The 13,022-nt window shown below is 41.0% G+C and overlaps 1 protein-coding gene and 1 pseudogene across 1 annotated transcript; one reads left to right on the top strand and one right to left on the bottom strand.

The window, feature by feature from the left end:
- Positions 1-294: 294 nt before the first annotated feature.
- On the top strand, positions 295-1,331 carry LOC101095715 (annotated as a pseudogene).
- Positions 1,332-6,952: 5,621 nt separating this feature from the next.
- UTP23 (UTP23 small subunit processome component) lies at positions 6,953-12,526 on the bottom strand. Its single transcript, XM_004000073.5, has 3 exons — positions 12,263-12,526; positions 8,347-8,521; positions 6,953-7,436 (listed from the first exon to the last, which is right to left on the bottom strand). Exons 1-3 carry the CDS (start codon positions 12,448-12,450, stop codon positions 7,056-7,058), a joined length of 744 nt encoding a protein of 247 aa, XP_004000122.1. The 5' UTR covers positions 12,451-12,526; the 3' UTR covers positions 6,953-7,055.
- Positions 12,527-13,022: the final 496 nt, after the last annotated feature.

Below are 13,022 nucleotides of genomic sequence, written 5' to 3'. Positions count from 1 at the left end.
TGGGCCTCTGAACTGGTTTAGGTCTGGAAACTGGATGAGAGGCTATAGCTATCCTTTCTGATAGACTTGACTTCATTTTCACATATTTGACAAATATGTATTAACACAGCCTATTCTTAGTATACTCTTTTTTTCCCCTATACATTGTCATAAATATTATAAAGGAAAACCAATGATCTAGTAAGGTCTCACAAAAAATGCAATCATAAAAAGTACTTCACGGCTCTCTGCTCCTCCCCATTTGACAGACAGCTGCATCTTCTGGTGCAGTGCCAGCCGTGTCCCCAAGACATGATGGTGAAGGTTGGAGTCAACGGATTTGGCCGTATTGGGGCGCCTGGTCACCAGGGCTGCTTTTAACTCTGGCAAAGTGGGCATTGTCACCATCAATGACCCCTTCATTGACCTCAACTACATGGTCTACATGTTCTAGTATGATTCCACCCACAGCAATTCCACGGCACAAAGCTGAGAATGAGAAACGTGTCATCCATGGAAAGCCCATCACCATCTTCCAGGAGCAAGATCCCGCCAACATCAAATGGGGTGATGCTGGTGCTGAGTATGTTGTGGAGTCCACTGGGGTCTTCGTCTCCATGGAGAAGGCTGGGGCTCACTTGAGGGGTGGGGCCAAGAGGGTCATCATCTCTGCCCCTTATGCTGATGCCCCCATGTTTGTGATGGGCGTGAACCATGAGCAGTATGACAACTCCCTCAAGATTGTCAGCAATGCCTCCTGAGCTACCACCTGCCTGGCCCCTCTGGCCAAGGTCATCCATGAACACTTTGGCATCACGGAGGGACTCATGACCACAGTCCAGGTCATCACCGCCACCCAGAAGACATGGATGGCCCCTCTGGGAAGCTGTGGAGTGATGGCCGAGGGGCTGCCCAGAACATCATTCCTGTTTCTACTGGTGCTGCCAAGGCTGTGGGCAAGGTCATCCCTGAGCTGAATGGGAAGCTCACTGGCATGGCCTTCTGTGTCCCCACCCCCAATGTGTCCATCGTGGATCTGACCTGCTTCCTGGAGAAAGCTGCCAAATACGAAGACATCAAGAAGGTGGTGAAGCAGGCATCAGAGGGCCCCTCAAGGGCATCCTGGGCTATGCTGAGGACCAGGTCATCTCCTGCGACTTTAACAGTGACACCCACTCTTCCACCTTCGACGCTGGGGCTGACATTGTGCCCAGGGACCACTTTGTCAAGCTCATTTCCTGGTATGACAATGAATTTGGCTACAGCAACCAGGTGGTGGATCTTATGGTCCACATGGCCTCCAAGGAGTAAAAGCCCCCTGGATCACCAGCCCCAGCAAGAGGAAGAAGAAAAGAGAGGCTCTCAGCTGCTGGGGATTCCTTGCCCCAGTTCAGTACCCAACACACTTGAGAATCTCCTGACCTCCAGTTTCCATCCCAGACCCCCTGAAGAAGGGGAGGGCCTTGAGGAGCCCTACCTTATCATGTACCATCAATAAAGTATACTGTATCCAAAAAAAAAAAAAAAAAAAGTACTTCACAACTTCTTATTCAACACGTCTCTGGAGGCAAGGGAAACAAAAGCAAAAATGAACTACTGGGACCTCTCAAAATAAAAATCTTCTGTACAGAGAAGGAAACAATCAGCAAAACTAAAAGGCAACTGATGAATGGGAGAAAATATTTGCAAATGACATATCAGATAAAGGGTTAGTATCCAAAATCTATAAAGAACTTATCAAAGTCAACACCCAAAAAACAAATAATCCAGTGAAGAAATGGGCAAAAGACATGAATAGACACTTCTCCAAAGAAGACATCCAGATGGCCAACTGACACATGATAAAATACCCAACATCACTCATCATCAGGGAAATACAGATCAAAACCACAATGAGATACCACCTCACACCTGTCAGAATGGCTAACATTAATAACTCAGGCAACAACAGTTGTTGGCCAGGATGCAGAGAAAGAGGATCTCTTTGGCATTGTTGGTGGGAATGCAAGCTGGTGCAGACACTCTGGAAAACAGTATGGAGGTTCCTCAAAAAAATTAAAAATAGAACTACCCTACGATCCAGCAATTGCACTACTAGGCATTTATCCACGGGATACAGGTGTGTTGTTTCGAAGGGACACATGCACCCCAATGTTTATAGCAGCACTATCAACAATAGCCAAAGTATGGAAAGAGCCCAAATGTCCATCAATGGATGAATGGATAAAAAAGATGTGGTATATATATACAATGGAGTATTACTCAGCAATCAAAAAGAATGAAATCTTGCCATTTGCAACTATGTGGATGGAACTGGAGGGTATTATGCTAAGTGAAATTAGTCAGAGAAAGACAAAAATCATATGACTTCCCTCATATGAGGACTTTAAGAGACAAAATATATGAACACAAGGGAAGGGAAACAAAAATAATATAAAAACAGGGAGTAGGACAAAACAGAAGAGACTGACAAATATGGAGAACAAACTGAGGGTTACTGGAAGGGTTGTGGGAGGAGGGATGGGCTAAATGGGTAAGGGGCTCTAAGGAATCTACTCCTGAAATCATTGTTGCACTACATGCTAATTTGGATGTAAATTTTAAAAAAAGTAAAATTAAAAAAAAAGTACTTCAAATGGATTCATATTCAATATTATTGATAAACCTTATGTCTTGAAATATTAGCTAATGAAGCCCTTTAATGGCAAAGATTTTACAATATTTTATCTTCACCATCCTTTACATTTTGGGTTTTTTTTCCTGTGTATATTTTATAATGTACAATAATAAATCTACATGGTTTATAAACATACATTTATAGGTAGACACAAAATTCTTTTACTGACAAGGATATATGATTAAATGTTCAGAGGCCACCAATCTAGGTCCATATGAGAAATCAGTTCCTAAGCTCATTCCAGACACCCAATCCTTTGCCTTTATTCCTACTTAGTTCTGGATCTGAAATTATATAGAGTTACACCAAATTACTGTACTTTCTCATTTACATCTAAACTAAGAATTCTTAAGAAAAGTTACAGCACAATGACATATTTTTATAACATTTTAAACAATACAAACTATTCATTCTCTCCATTCATGAAAATCTATTAATTAAACCTGTCAAATCACAGCCAACTTGCCTTACTAAAGGCAAAGACATAAAATACAGTATCTTAACTCTATGCATAAATAGAAAACAGGAAATCTTTTCACTTTTGAAACTTGGCTGTTCTTTAATGACTTCTAGCTTCAATTTACATACTTGTGGGGAATGAGAAATGGCTGTGGGGCTTCGAAAATGTAGGTAATACAGAATCCTGCCCAAACTCACCTACAAATACTTCTTTTTAAAGTGTTCATAAAAAACAGCAATTTTCTGAAACACTGTTGTTGAGTCTGGCAAACTTCAGAGTTCAAAAGCACATGTACTCTACCTTTATCCCCAACAAAGCTAGCAGCTACCCTCTAAAGCAGGGGTTGTCAACATTTTCTTTTCCCCAAACTGCAAAATGGATTACAATCACATGTGTATACATGGTGCCATGCCCTCTTCCCTAAGTTATTATAGAAAAAATAAAGCAAGTAGTGTTAAGGATATCTGGGGTGGTGTTATGAGGGCACTGTCCACAAAAGAATTGTAGTACAAAGATAGGAGATCCTTTTGTTAAGATATTTCTTAAGGTAATATGACTAATACCAAAGTTTTAAAATATTGAATACTATATTTTGTAGTACATTGTATTTTTAATAGGTTAATTGAAAAAATTACTATTTTATAAAAATAAGTTGACTTTTCTAGCTCTCCAGTTCAGACACTCTTATTAGGTGACTAGATAGCACTGGTAAGTAAGTATTTTGGGTTCCTGGACCCAATTTCAATGTGTATTGGCAGAGGTAGTCTTTACACATAGAATAAGCAGTGCTCTGACACCAACAATTCAACTCAACTCTGACATTATTTATCTGGAGATAGATAGCATCAGATCCCACGGGTTAAGGGGTCAGTCCTTCAAGACTGTTACCTCCTCTCCCCTCACAACACACTTCAGACCCATACAGGCTGTTACCTGCTCTTCTGATGTCTGGCTATAAATCTTAAATTCCCATGACACTCTTCTCCATTCAATTAATTTGCTAGAGTGACTCACGAAACCCAGAAAAACATTTTACTTACTGCAAGTTCGTTATAAAAGGCTATGAACTCAGAAGAAGCAAGATGGAAGAGATGTATAGGGAAAAGTACGGGGAAAGGGCAGGACCTTGCAAGCCCTCTCCAGGTGGGTCACTCTCCCGAATCTCCACCTGTTTATTAACCCGGAAGCTCTCCAAACCCTGTCCTTGTGGGGTTTTATAGAGGCTTTATTACATGAACACGATTGATTGAATCAGTGGCCATTCTCCTCTCTCTCCCCTCCCCAAAGGTTGGGGGTGGGGTGGAGACTTAAAGTTCCAACCTTCCCATCACAGGATTGGCTCCAAAGGTAACTAGATGCCATCCTTAGATGTTTCCCCAAACCATCTCATTAACATAAAAGACACCTTTAAGCTCTCATTACTTAGGAAGTTCCAACAGTTTTTGGGAACTGTGAGTCCGGAACCATGAATAAAAAAACAAATATATATGTACTTATTATTAATAACAATATCACATTAAGCTTTGTTAAAAAGAGAAATACCTAATAGTTATGCATTTTAGCATATTGAAAATATCATCATTTCACTTGCTTTATCACTTTGTCTACATTTGACCCAGTAATCCTATCATTGTTGACGAATTTTTTTCTTCTTCACAGGAACTATACAGCTATATTCACTTTTTCCCAGTATCTTTGCCTTCTTTTTAAAAAATGTTCCTGTTAAGAAAAACAGAAACATGAAAGGACAACCCAAGCACTAAGCTGGCTTGCCTACCCCCGTGTTGTTCCTACTGTAGTTAAGGCTAGAACTTCACTGTCGATCCAGAAAAGCATCTCTGAATTCGACTGAGAATAGTATTTCTGTAGAAAAATTTAAATGGTCTCAAATTTAAGAGCAGTCATTTTAGTCATTAACAAGAATTTATTCATGATGTACTTCATACCTGATCATGACACTCTAACGATACAGATTAAGAACCGCTACTCAGAGGTGTCACAGGCAGCACAAAGTCAGGGGCTAATGGGCAGATCCCACCTTTTCCATATTATACTTCAAGATCTCAGCACAGAAACACTGTAATTTTGGTCTGATGGATGATTAAAACACTTGAGAAAAGGGCTGAAAAAGATGACTTGGTTATTCAATTCCTAATAGAATCGGCCCTTAAAACATTTTATAAACAAAATATAAAATGTATTTACTACATAATCTGTTATTTTAAATTCTGGTGACCCTTTAGACACCTTTCTTAAAAAAAAATTTTTAATGTTTACTTTTGAGAGAGAGACAGAGTGTGAGTGGGGGAGGAACAGAGGGAGAGGGAGACACAGAATCCGAAGCAGCCTCCAGGCCCTGAGCTGTCAGCACAGAGCCCGATGCGGGGCTCGAACTCACAAAATGTAAGATCATGACCTGAGCTGAAGTCGGATGCTTAGCGACTGAGCCACCCAGGCGCCCCTAGACACGTTTTAAAGAAGATATTCATAGTCCATCTTAAAGAGAGTGTTATTTTGGATTTTTTACTCTTGAATTTAATATTTGCTTTAAAAGAAAATCACCCTCCCTGTTGGACAAATGAAACTCAAATCTGTTTGCTTCCCCTAGGGCCTTATAAACAATTAAGAGAGTCCAGGAGAATTAAGTGAAATGATCTTCAATCAAGAATTATCTTACTAGGGTGCCTGGCCGGCTCAGTTGGAAGAGCACACAACTCTTAATCTTGGGGTCATCAGTTTGAGCCCCCACGTTGGCTTAAAAAAATTTAAAGAGAGAATTATATTGCTAGATTAATGCAACAAATATGAGGGTAAACACCTGTGGAGCCTCACAAAATGTACTTCCTACACACTCCATGCTTCACTACAGCAAAAAAGAAAACTGAGAGGAAAACAAAGAATCTAAGAAACAAATAACAAAGTAAATTTCTGGGTAAAGGCAAGAAATGTCTGGATGACAGCTGAGAAACATACTTTGAAAACTTTTCCACATTGGAGGACAGAGGGCTGTAGAATTATCTCCAGGGGTGAGGAATTACCTGGTATTATATAGAAAATTGTAAGTTCTGGGGCACCTGGGTTAAGCATCCAACCTTGGCTCAGGTCATGATGTCACAGTTCATGGGTTCGAGCAACGTGTCATGCTCTGTGCTGACAGCTCAGAGCCTGGAACCTGCTTCAGATTCTGTGTCTCCCTCTCTCTCTGCCCCTCCCCCACTCATGCGCACACGCTCTCTCTCAAAAATAAATAAACATTAAAAAAAGAAGAAAATTCTAAGTTCCTTTAACACAGTTATTAGAGAATGTGGCAAGACCCAGTCAGATGCTAAAAGAAAATGAGGACATTATAAACTTTGGAATAACATAGTGTAAGAAATAAATTCAATCATAGCATGCTACTTGGGTAAGTGGTGAACAAAGTTTATAGTCATAATAAAAAATACTTTGAGATGTATAAAGATTGAAATATTAATATGTTAGAAAAATGAAGGAGTAATACAAGTAAGCAAAATTTCCACTTTCTAGTAGAAAGTCAAATAATGGATGGACCAAAAGACAGCACCATATTCATACTATTTGAGAATATAAATTCTACAACCACTACATGAATGAGGAATGTTCCACTGTAAATGTGAAAAGGGACGCCCACTTTGTCACAAGCCTTTTGTACGTTTTGACTTTTTTACATGATTTGCATATCCTGGGGGTACGGGGCCAATGGTGAGATAGAAAAAAGACAAGATTTTTACGTTGAAGAACAATCTCCAAAATGCCTAAACCCATCCACTCTGAGTTGTTTTTCCAAATAATTTTAGGTAAACGCCTATGAGTCAATATTTATTTACAAAAATAATAGTCTTTTATTGTAAGTACTTCCACAGTTTTAAAAAGAAATTTATTTTTCACATTTAAATGTCTTTAAAAGTATTCAAAGGATTATCATTCTGCATTCTGCTTTTCAGAAAGTACTTTTGAGGCAGATCTATTCCGGATTCTTTTTCTTTTTCTCTTCTTTTCAGAGGCAGATGATTTTGTATCCTGTGCTCTTTTCTTTTTCTTCAAACAGCTAAGAGGATTGGGGCCACTTACTTTCTTGTGTTTTTTCTTTCTCCTCTGTTCAGGGTTTTTCACTAAACCCTTTTCTTCTTTGAGTTGCTTGATACTTTGTTTCTCGTGCACTGAGACAAGCTGACCTGACTCTACTGCTTTAACAAAAGCAATTGTTTTGGGAGAAGGTTTGTCCAAGACAATAGTGTTCTGAATAATAAACATGAGAGGGACTCCCGGCTTTTTCTTCACTTTCATAGACAAATTCTGATCCTATTAAAAAGAAAAATAGCACTATTCAGTTCAAATATGTCAATTAAATAAGATGCCTTAAGTGGAAAAAATAGAGGAGATCACAAGTTTTACTTTTCAAATTGGTATGTCTCACTAATAGAGTAAATTTTATGATTAAAAAAAAGGAAGATAAACAAGAAATCTGAGCACAAAGAGATAAGTGGCAACAATGTGACACTGGATCTATCAAGATTCTACCACCAGGAATTACAAACTGTCACAAAGGTAAGGATGTTAGGCAATGACCCACTTTCTACTCTTAAGACATGCTTCAAAAAGGGTGAAGAATGTTCAGAGGTTGAAGGGATAGAATAATAAAATAAGAATTCATGGACTCAGATTCTAGATTCAGCTCTGCATCTAATTTAATGATTTTATAATTCTAAAAGAATACGTAACCAAATCTGTGTGTATGTGAACTTCTTCGTTAGTATCAACCCTGAAAGTCTCTCCTTCCCCTCCTGGTCTTTAAAAGCCAGAAACAGTTCTATACTGGTGGTACAATTTCAAATAATATAAAACACAACTTTTTGAGAACTAGTATAAAATACAGGAACATGCAAAAACACTGATGAACACAGAATGTAAAATATTTGTTCCACTTCTCTTCAAGAATGCTGACACATATCATCACATCTTTTTGTCAATAACTATTAAAAAAATACTTCAGTAATTAAGAAAAATCAATATGCTTAAGGTTCTCTCCTCAAATTCTCTAATGGCATGACAACTGCTTTTATTGACTGCAAATCAACTTAAAAGCCTGTATTTTAAAAAGTTGAAACATTCTATCAAACCACTTCCATCTAATTTTTTCTGATTATAAGCAGCTCCATATGAAACAGAAACAAATGATTAAAATTGACTCTAATTTCAAAAGCAGTATCACCTGTGTTGCCACAAAATAATGATGAGGATTTCCCTCTTCAACCATGGAGAGCAGACATTCTGATCCACTCACTGGATTCTTGAAATGGGGACAATTTCGGACTTGGCATTTTTGTGCAATCAGTTTTGCCCCATATAAGTCTTTTCCCAATGTTTCTAACTCTTTTAACACACACCTGAAAAAAAAATGTTATTAGCAGCTCACAATTACAACATACATTTCAGTGTTCACAGAAGTATAGAAAAATAGTTTTTACAAAATTTAAACTATACCATCACGATCTGAATGTGTTATGTGTTGGCCCCAAACATATGGTAGCCGTATCACTCTTTAAAAACCTGGAAAATATTTGGGGCACTTGGGTGGCTCAGTTGGTTAAGTGTCTGACTCTTGATTTTGGCTCAGGTCATGATCTCACAGCATATCCGGGGTGTGGGCGTAGGGGTGGGGTGACAGTGCGCGGGGCCTGCTTGGGATTCTCTCTCTCTCTATATATATACCTCTCCCCCCACTCTTTCTCAAAATAAATCAACATTTAAAAAATAAATAAAAACCTGGAAAACACAAACACCAAGTTGAAGGAAAAACAGTTAAATCTACTGAGCACTTATTATGTGTCAGGCAGCATGCTAATTGCTCTTTACATAAATTCTTGCTTCAATCTCAAAACAGCCCTATCAGGCACCTAACTTGAAAGTTATCCTTTTTTTAGAGTACCTCCCTCTGAGAGATTCCAAGTAACATGCTCAAACACAGCTCATAAGTGGTAGAGTCGAAATGTGAATCCAAGTAGTTGACAACAGATACCTTGCCCCAACCTTAGCGCTAGATGCTTCTACTTCAAGTACAAATTGGTACACCTTTAAACGATTCTCAGTACAGAGAAGTAAAAATTTAAGTCATCGGTTTAATAACAATCACAACTTCCTTTTTCTCTCTGCGTTTTCATATTAATATAAGCCAATGTTTTTTAAAATGTCAGCTATAAACTACCCATATCAAAATGACACAGTGATAACAAATTCTATTAATTTCTCCTCCTTTTCACATCCCCAAATCTGCACCTCTTGAGGAGTCAAATGTCAGCATTTTAATAAGCTCTCCAGGCACTTCTTCTATCACACTAAAGACAAAATACAATAAAAAATTATGAGAACCACTTAGTCAAAGATTTCTGAAACTCCAGGCAGCCCTTGCCAGACTCTACCTTGCCTCACTGCCTTTATCATCCATTTAGTTTTGTTTACGAAAAGAGATTTTGCTTTCTATTCATCAGTTTTGAACTTTTTGTGGAGTTTCAGGCCCAAACTCCCATGCATTTACTGGATATTTCCTATGGATGTACACCATCTCTTCAAATTCGTGTCTAAAATCATGAAGATTTAGATCACGAAGCTCCTGGGTGTAAGTCAGAAATCCTAACTGACCTTTTCTTCCTCACCCATAATCCTACCCCATCGGCTGTTGGTATCTGTCTCAGGAATGCCTCTTTGTAGAGCCCTTGGGCTCCAGCCTTTCTTCTCTGAAGTTTAGGCTCCCATTATTTCTCGATTGGACAACCACAAAATGAGTCCGCCGGTCTTCACCCTCCTGCTTCTCCAACTCAGCCCTCACACTGTTACAATCAGCTTCTCCAAAAGACAGTTATCAGGTCTGATAGCATTTATCTCTTCATGATGCACACCAAGAACCGACACAATACTATGCTTTAAAATAAGCATAGTAGGGGCGCCTGGGTGGCTCAGTCGGTTAAGCGGCTGACTTCGGCTCAGGTCATGATCTCGCGGTCCGTGAGTTCGAGCCCCGCGTCAGGCTCTATGCTGACCGCTCAGAAACTAGAGCCTGTTTCGGATTCTGTGCCTCCCTCTCTCTCTGACGCTCCCCCGTTCATGCTCTCTCTCTGTCTCAAAAATAAATAAACATTAAAAAAAAATTAAAAATAAATAAGCATAGTACATATGTATATATATTATATATAATATATATATTATATATAGTATATTTTATACAGCATATAACATATATATAGCATATGTGTGTGTGTGTGTGTATATATATATATATATATAAAATAAGGTGGGAGGGTGGATAAGGGAAACAAGATTGGCCATTTCAAGAATTCCCAGAGCTGGGTGACACACAATTATACTAGTCTGTTGTGTATGAATAAAATATTCTGGAAGTTAAAATAAATTCTTTAGGGAAAAAATGCTACAGAACATAATTCCATGTAGTACTTGCCAGACTTTTTTGTTACAGCACCATGTTAAAAATGTTGGTATTTCTATGGCACAGGGATTAAGGGACAGGTGGTATGTAGCCAGGAGGGATGAACTCAGGGGCACAAGCTAACTAAGGACTCGTCTGGCAGTGCTGAAGGCTAGGGGTAACAAATTGTGGGGTACCTACAACCATTGTGAGGCACTACTTGACTATGGAAAGCAGTTCATGGAGCGGTATTATGTGCGAAAAGCAAGCCAGTAATACTGTATTCCCAGTAGAGCCCATTCCTTTGTGTGCATGTGCAGGTCTAAAGAACTGGATGGATGGTACAGCACGTTAACAGTGGTCACGGGGTGGTATTACGGGTCATTTGCATTTTCTTTTTTTACTTTGTTTTAAAATATAATTTATTGCCAAGTTGGTTTCCACACAACACCCAGTGCTCATCCCAACCAGTGCCCTCCCCCATGCCCATCTCCCACTCTTTTTTTTACTTTTTTAAAGTAAATAATCTACAAGAGGAACAACAAAACCCTTAAGTTTCTTTTTTTTTAAATTTTTTTTAACGTTTTATTTATTTTTGAGACAGAGAGAGACAGAGCATGAACGGGGGAGGGGCAGAGAGAGAGGGAGACACAGAATCGGAAGCAGGCTCCAGGCTCTGAGCCATCAGCCCAGAGCCCGACGCGGGGCTCGAACCCACGGACCGCGAGATCGTGACCTGAGCTGAAGTCGGACGCTTAACCGACTGAGCCACCCAGGCGCCCCAAAACCCTTAAGTTTCTTAATAGTTCCTGTCGTAGGTTCGATTTCCCTTCTTCCCAGCGTCATTTCCAATTACACCCTGTGCTCTCATCTCTTTTTCGGGCATTTTACAACTCTATTTCTTCATTTAGGAGGTCTTTATCTCTTGTCCGTCACCCAAACTAGTCCTTCCCCTCAGAACTGAAAGGTGTCTGGGCTCAAAAGTGACTTCCTCTATGAAACCTTCCATGATTCCATCTCCCCACCCCCACCCCCGGGAGGTTCCCAGGCTGAGGAAGTCACAAAGTCAAAACGCGCCCGGAAGGTTGGCCGTTTGTCCTGTTCACCAAGTTATCCTCAGTGGCTACAGCCGGGCCTGGCATGGGGCTGGTACTTAATAAAGACAGTTCAATAAATAAATGACCATGGGCAAGGCTCTCAGCCTCGAGCTGTTAATTATCTTTCTGGGATTCGGAGATGTTAGCTCGCAGGGCAGCTGTGACGCTTGAAAATTTTTTCATTTCCACTAGAAACAGCTATGCGAATAAGAGCAACCACTTGAAGCGGGTAGATTTTGGATACCAGCAAGTGCTCTCCACACGTCTGATCCTTAAAGCAACCTTATTAGTTCACAGTCTTTTCCTTACAGATGAGAAATCCCAGGCTCACAGAGGTTAACTTGCCGGAAGCCACAAAGCTGGCAGGACTGGGACCAAGACTGGAAGCCAGGTCGCACTACATAAAGCACGGGTCTCATTCGCCGGGCCAACCACACCAAGATTCGCAGTGCACTGTAGTTTCTACCTACGTGGTAGACACTCGCCTGACCTCCTCAGTGCCTCCACTTCACTGTCAACTCCTCGTGGGTGGAGCGTTTTGCACGTCGTGGCCTCGTCTCTACCACACCCGCAGGATCCCCAGGCCTCCTCCCCGGACCCGCCGGGCCCACCTGGTGGTGCACAGCTGCGTCTCCCCCATGAGGTAGCGGGGCAGCTGCTCCCGCAGCTGGATCCGGCCGCGCAGCGCCGCCTGACAGAAGGTACCGTCCAGAAGGATCTGGTACGGCTCGCGGACTCCGAAGTTATTGCGGAAGAAGCCGAGATGCTTCTTGGCGTGTTTCTGCCTCGTGATCTTCATGCCTAGCTTACCGGGACCGACACCAGGGCACCAGAAGCCCGTAGAAAACGCTTAGCCCGCGCCTCCCGGAAATAATGCACCCTTTGCCCCCGGAAGTAAACGCCCCCACCTCTTGGGCACGCCCACTGGTTGCGCCACGCTCAGACGAGCGCGCGCTTCGCTCCTGGTCCCCGCGCTTTAAGATGCGCGCCCTCCCGGCAATGCGTAAGCTTACTGCGTTATCGTGCGTGCAGTCAGCCTCTCAGAGATAGGCAGTGTGATGATAATCAACGATAATGTTGAAGCTTACTATGCTGCAGGCAGTATTCTAAGTAATTTACCATATATTATGCCCTTTAATGTTGATAATTTTCAAGTGGGGAAAGGAAAGGGATTGGAGTATACTGGACAACTATGGGCAGGTTTGTACTAGTTGCCCTCCCTCAAAGAAGTTAGGCGCGTTTGCTAAGGGCACGTGGTTCTATAGTGTTAGAACTGTCACTGGAAGCCAGGACTGAAGTTAAAAGCCGCCTGTAGTTCAAATGATCTTGCTACCCACCAGTACCCATCTCCGCCCCCCCCCCCCCCCCAAG

This window comes from Felis catus, chromosome F2 (assembly GCF_018350175.1).
Source record: "Felis catus isolate Fca126 chromosome F2, F.catus_Fca126_mat1.0, whole genome shotgun sequence".
NCBI classification, from domain to species: Eukaryota; Metazoa; Chordata; class Mammalia; order Carnivora; family Felidae; genus Felis; species Felis catus.
The sequence above is the reverse complement of the archived record's forward strand: the minus strand, read 5'-3'. Positions and strand labels throughout refer to the sequence as shown.